At 51.6% G+C, this 6,428-nt stretch overlaps 1 protein-coding gene across 1 annotated transcript in view; it reads right to left on the reverse strand.

The window, feature by feature from the left end:
* ADAM11 (ADAM metallopeptidase domain 11) overlaps positions 1 to 6,428 on the reverse strand; it is a gene marked incomplete at its 3' end in the record, with an annotated part of 50,333 nt that overhangs the window by 5,077 nt on the left and 38,828 nt on the right. Inside the window, 5 exon segments of the mRNA XM_015419993.1 lie at positions 610 to 729; positions 822 to 921; positions 2,616 to 2,679; positions 4,723 to 4,773; positions 6,400 to 6,428. The exon segment at positions 6,400 to 6,428 is cut by the window's right edge and continues 17 nt beyond it. Coding sequence (XP_015275479.1) covers positions 610 to 729; positions 822 to 921; positions 2,616 to 2,679; positions 4,723 to 4,773; positions 6,400 to 6,428 — 364 coding nt within the window.

Below are 6,428 nucleotides of genomic sequence, written 5' to 3' on the forward strand. Positions count from 1 at the left end.
TCGCTCTCTGTAGCCACGCACACAGAGGTTTTGGCTGTAGTGGGCATGGCCAACTCTGAAGCCAGCCGGAACTCCGTTCCTGTGCGTTTCTGCCCCAAAATAGCCCTGCCTGTGAATATTTAATGGGTAGACCGACATCTGGCTGATGCTAATTCTAGATTTTTAAATGCTAGTTTCAAATTTAATTTCCCCCCCAACAGAAAACAGCAATTTTTGCTTTAACTCACTTAAGTTTTTACCCCTGAAAAATATGTATGACTGTATGATACATTCAGAAAAATGCAGGCAACATGACAGTTCCCAAGCATTTTCTCGAATGGGAACAAGGAGTAAGTTACCTAGCCCTATACTACCTGGCTCTGTGTGTGTGTGTGGCAGAAAGGGGGTAGAGATTTTATAGGCCTGTAAATTGTCTCCCGAGGCTGTGGAAGGTCGGTAGTTCAGCAGTTTGAGACCCGAGTGTGCCGCATGACGGAGTGAGCTCCCGTCTCTAGTTCCAGCTCCTGCCACTCGACTGGCTTTCGAGCAAGGGAACCTTTACCTTTACCTTTAAATTGTCTCCCTCACAAGAAAGTAGAAAAGGCTTAGGAAGTAAAAGGCCTCACCTACCTGCAGTCAATGTACCGTTTCTGGTGGTAGAAAGTCATGGTGGTGATTTCACCGAGCAGTTCACCGATGCGTGGAGATCCCGTCACGTTGGCACAGAGTAGATATCCGCACAACACGTCCCTGAGTTGAGGGGAAAGGAGCAAGAACATTGCAAGAAAAGGCGGGGGGAAAGGCAGTGCATTATGGGAAAGAAGAAATCTCAGGTTACTCACTGTTTGATGCACGGCACCCAGCGGCTTCCCTCGCGCCCACAGTTACCTCTCTCTGTGCCTTCCACATTCAGCTTCTCATAGCAAAACCGTTCTGCTGATGCTTGGGTCCCAAGGAGGAGACACAGGCGGCATAAGGGAAGGTCCCAAAAAGACACACTCCATAAACCCTGAGTCTGCTTGAACATCTCGTGAGCTCTGCCCATCCCCGTGTTTTGGCTCCTGTCCCTGGTACTTCTGTCCCCATCCTTGCCTGTCTGAGATGATTCCTATATTACCAAGTCCACATGGCAAGTATATAGACCCATGAACAGACGTGCACCTGATGCTCTGTGCTGGGAACTCAGCTCTCAGACCTGTGGGGACCTTTTAACTGGGACCGCAGCCTATGAGCAGGCTTGCCAGCAGCTCTGGCTTGGGAAATTCCTGGAGATTTGGGGGTGGTACCTGGGGAGCAACTTCCGTTTTTCCTGCACTCTATGGTATATTATAAAGTCTGCCCTCGAAAGTGGCTATTCTCTCCAAGAGAACTGATCTCTATAGCCCGGAGATCCGTTGCAATGCTGGGCCATTTCAGCTTAAATCTTCCCTTTCCTCATTCCATGACCCTGATCTGAATCAGGCTAATATACACCTGGCCCTTAATTCCCCAACACGGAACTCCCAGAACATATCTGGCCGACAGGACCAAGGCAGAATTTCCCTCGCTTGTAAGTTCCTGTTTCTTTTGGGGGAAGGGTTCTGTTCCACATGTGTTTAGCTCTAGTGGTCAATTCGATTTTACTCCTGTGTATGTCCGCCATACCTCCCTGCAGATCTAAATGGCAGGGTTTTATGCCGGGCATAAACCAGTGTAATATCAAACCAACCACTAGAGGGAGCAAAACATGTTCAAAATAGAGAAGGTCCCCAAAGACACACAAGCGAGGAAGATGAACATGCAGAAAAGCTCATACAGGGGATATGAGGATTTTAACAAGTGAATTAGCTTTGCGAGGAAAATGAACATGCAGAAAAGCCCATACATGAGGATTTTAACAAGTGAATTAGCTTTCAGCCTTTCAAGGGATCTGTTTAAGGGGCTTTTAATAAAGTATTGATAGATGGTCATTGCTCTCAGAGTCTTGGGGGGCTTCTGGAGTTCTGGCCTCGCTGGTGGAACTCCTGATGGCACCTGGGTTTTGGCCACTGTGTGGCACAGAGTGTTGGAGTAGATGGGCCATTAGCCTGATGCAGCATTGGCTTCTCTTATGTTCTGAAGACCACGGGTGTCTGGTACCGTCTCTGCCTTACACCCCAGGGTTCCCTAAATCTGTGTGACTCTTCACACAGGAGCAGACAAGTGGTCTGAAACTCTATCCCCCTCTCCTGCTGACGGAGAGAGCCTGATAGAGAGTTCTGGAAAACACAAAAGCCTGCGCACACTGTCCTGTCACTTTGGGAGGTCTCAGACAAAAGTCACATGACGGCTTCTGTTTCCGGACTTTACTCAGTGCTTTAACCACTCCAGGTGAGGACGCCAAGGCCGGAGCTCCCAGGGTCTAAGGCCATTCAATCAGTCAATCAATTGCCCCCTCCTCAGGATTTTCTCTCCCCCCTGCCGTAACAAGCGGCAAGTCGGTGAGAAAGTGTGGTGGGGAACAGACTCCACGGATTGATTTGGGAAGCCACGTTGCTTCACCTGTTCTGCCTGCCCCTGAACCTCCGAAAAGGCAAACTCTCCAGATCTGGCACCGAAACCCCTGTTCCCCTCCTCTATTTCCAGGGCTGGGTAGAGCACCGTGCGCACTGACTTACCATGCCCCCACAATGCATTACACTGGCGGTCTCTAGTCTTACAGCGCCCACCGTAACATCGTCCCTGCAGAACGGAAAGCAGACGTCGTTACAGAGTCACCAAAACCCCTGCCTGGCTGCATGGGCTGTGGACCATGGGATTACTCTAACTGACATGGCCTGGGATTGCAGGTTCAACAGCCACAGTCCCCGAGGTCAGGGGTCATTTCCTGCAGGAGCGCACAGGAGCGGAGCTCCGGCAGTAAAGAGCCCAGGGGGGTGGGCACACGCAACAAGCCCCACACCCTGCTCCCAGCAGCCCTCAGTCAGAGCAAGAAGCATCCAGGTATGTTGCAGAGCCCCCCCGGCCCTCCAGTCCAAAACAGTCCAGTGGCACCTTTAAGACCAAGTTTTATTCAGGTACAAGCTCTCCCTCCTCTGCGAGGACAGATCTGCACGTTCCCCCCCCCCCCCCCATAGCTAGCGATCCAAAACAGTCCAGTGGAGCCTGAGTGGTGGGTGTTGCCTTCTGACACACTTCCGGTGATGTCAGGGGGTGTGGCATATGCAAATAAGTTATGCTAATGCGTTATCCTAATGAGCTCCTGCACCTCTTTTTCTACGAAATGACCCCCGCCCGAGGTACTGAGGTTGCACTGACCAGGCGAGACCCACTTGCTCATCACAGACCCAGCTAAATTAGGGCCCGTGCCCTGGTCTCCCAAGAGGGCCTTTTCCTACGCTTGGAAAAAAGAGGTGCTTAAAAAGTTCTTTTGGCGTTACAGGAGGGAAGGGTGGGGGGATGGGATGGAAAATACCGATAACCCCCAGGTCATCCCTGTCAAGGGACAAACTAAACGACCCTTTCTAAAGAGCTGGGTCCAGGGAACCAGACCCGACTAGTGTTTCCTGCAGCCCTGCAGCATCTCTGCGGAGTGGCTCCTAAGAAAGAAGAGCCCAAATGGGCTCAGAGGAAGAAGAAGAGGAGACTGGATATATATACCTCGCCCTTCACTCAGAGTGGCTTAAGATCTCCTTCCTCTTCCCCTCCCCACAACAGACACCCTGTGAGGTCGGTGGGGCTGAGAGAGCTTTTTCGAAGACAGCTCTTGAGAGAACTTGTGACTGACCCAAGGTCACCCCAGCAGCTGCACATGGAGGAGTGGGGATTCAGTCCTCCCAGATTAGAGTCCGTGCTCCTAACCACCACACCAAACTGGTTCTCTGAATGACGCTGCAGGGGGAAGAAAGGCTCCTGCCCCGCAAGCCATGCGGGGGGGGGGGGCAGTTATTTCCCCAATCTTGCTGTTCAACACTCATGGATACTCCACACAGAGCAGCAAAATCAGGGAAATAGCTTCACACAGTGCAGCTTTTATGCAGAAAAACGGCAACCGGGGGCCGGCGGCTTTTAGAAACCATTCCTGGCAGCCGCGGTGTGACTGTGGGCAAAGGGAACCCAGACTCTATAGAAACTGTAACACTTAGTTTGGCCCAAAGACGGGGTGGGGGGTGGCGGGGGGCTGGGAGAAACTGTGCCTGGGGCAAACCACCTCCTACTGTGCACCTCTCCGCCGTACAGAAATCCTGCCCCGGCCTAAACTGGTCCACCTTAACTGTGCCTTGATGTCCTGCATACGCTTGCTCCTTTCCGTCGCTGGTGCTGGATCCTGCCTGGACACCCCCCACCAGTGTTCCCTCTAAGCTGAGTTAGTGTGAGCCAGCTCACAGTTTTTTAGCCTCCGGCTCACACATTTTTGTCTTAGCTCAGGAAGGAGGGCTTCAGAGCAAACTAATTCATGCAGCAGCCAAATCGCTCGCTCACAACTTTAATGCCAGGAGCACACCAAGTAGAATTTTTGCTCACAGGATTCCACAGCTTAGAGGGAGCCTTGCCCCCCGCCTCCCCGCCCCGACCTTGGTTAGCATGGAGAGCTACGGGTGTCGGTGTACAGCTGTGTCTCCGATTGCCACCAGTGACAGGTGCCCTGCCCAGGAGTTCTGGCGGGGTAACCCCTGCTCACCAGGCCACAGGGCCAGGAGCTTGTCAGTCCTTGTAAGGGGCATGAGGTGTCTGTCGCTGGCACAATCGTGAGGGTGAGCACGAGGCTGAGGTCGCAAACCTTACCTGCTCATTGTCACAAAAATAGCCGTCCTGCTTGTGCAGATTAGGTGGACACTACATAACACACACGCACATGGGAGAGGGGGAGAGAGAAAGAGAGAGAATTATGTTGCAGTGGAAACTCAAGGCAGAATAAGTTCTAACGGTTTTGTATGTGGTTGATATTTTATTGTACAACCTGTGTGACTTTTCACACAATGCTTTATTTATATAGATAACTTTAAATAACCATTATTTATGTGAACTCAGTAACGTGACTGCATGTTAAGGACATAAGTAGAGCCCTGCTGGCCCAGACCAGTGAGGGTCCATGTAGTCCAGCATCCTGTCTCACACAGCAGCCAATCAGTTCCCCTGGAAAGACCTCAGAAGAACCCGGCTGGATCAGACCAGTAGTTGATCTAGTCCAGCACCCCATCTCACATGGTGGCCAACCAGTTCCTCTGGACAGCCAACAACCGGGCATAGAGGCCAAGGCCTTCCCCGATAAGCATATCAGAAGAGACCAGGGAGGGTCCATCTAGTCCAGCCTCCCGTCTCACACAGGGGCCAACCAGTTCCTCTGGAGGCCAACAACAGGGCGGACAGGCCGAGGCGAGGCCTTCCTCTGATAAGCATATAAGGAGAGCCCTGCTGGATCAGACCAGTGAGGGTCCATCTAGTCCAGCATCCTGTCTCACACAGCGGCCAGCCAGTTCCTCTGGAGGGCCAACAACAGGGCAGAGGCCCAGGCCTTCATAAGAACATAAGAACAGCCAATGGTCCATCTAGTCCAGCCTCCCGTCTCACACAGTGGCCAACCAGTTCCTCTGGAGGGCCAGCAACAGGGCGGAGAGGCCGAGGCCTTCTTCTGATGGTGCTTCCTGGCTCTGAGATTAATGCCTCTAACTGTGGAGGTTCCCCGGAGCCACCATGGTTAGTAGCCACAAACCTTTCCCTCCATGAATCCATCTAATCTTCTTTTCAGGCTGTTTATTCCTGTGGCCGTCATGACTGCTATTCACGTGGCATTGTATATTATATATCACAGATTCCCCTGAAGCAGCTTGTTGGCAAAATGTGAAAATGTTTTTCAAAAACAACAACAACTCAGTTTTGAAGAACTTCCTCAGTAACTGATAAGCAATCTACCTTCAAATAGGTTATATGCACTCTTGTGAGTTACAGCAAGCACATCTCATAGGGCAGTGGAAGGAAGTGTGATGTAAAGCCTCGAGCTTTTTCTGAGATGTGTTATTTCTCAGTTAAAACCCCCCCAATTCCCTGCACGTTTTTGTCAGCTGGCTTCTTCAGGGGGAATCCGTTAGTCTTGCAGTGATTTCTTCAAAAAGAGTATAAGATCATTAGCGTAGGGAATGTGGGGGATTTTAACTGAGTAATAAAACATATTTCCACTTTACTTTGCATGAGCAGTCTTGGCCTTATTTTTTTATCGCTTCGTGACTGGTGCAGCCCTTTCCTTCTCTCCTCGTTACAGTGGAGAACTCAAAACCTTCCACAGCTCTCTGGAAGAATTCTGGCCCAGGCATCTCTCGCTTTCAAAATCCAGGCCCTAGAGAGCCACCAGTAGTGGGCCCTATTCCATCTGCCACGGAGAACAGGAGCCACCAAAACAGGACGTTGGAGAGCTCCTCTCCCCCCCCCCCCCCCTCCCCCCTCAGAGCCCTCGCCGCCGCTCACCTGGCTGGAGTCCCCCGTGCAGGTCTCAT

The sequence above is a fragment of the Gekko japonicus genome, unplaced genomic scaffold, assembly GCF_001447785.1.
Source record: "Gekko japonicus isolate JY-2015 unplaced genomic scaffold, Gekko_japonicus_V1.1 scaffold5158, whole genome shotgun sequence".
NCBI lineage: Eukaryota > Metazoa > Chordata > Lepidosauria > Squamata > Gekkonidae > Gekko > Gekko japonicus.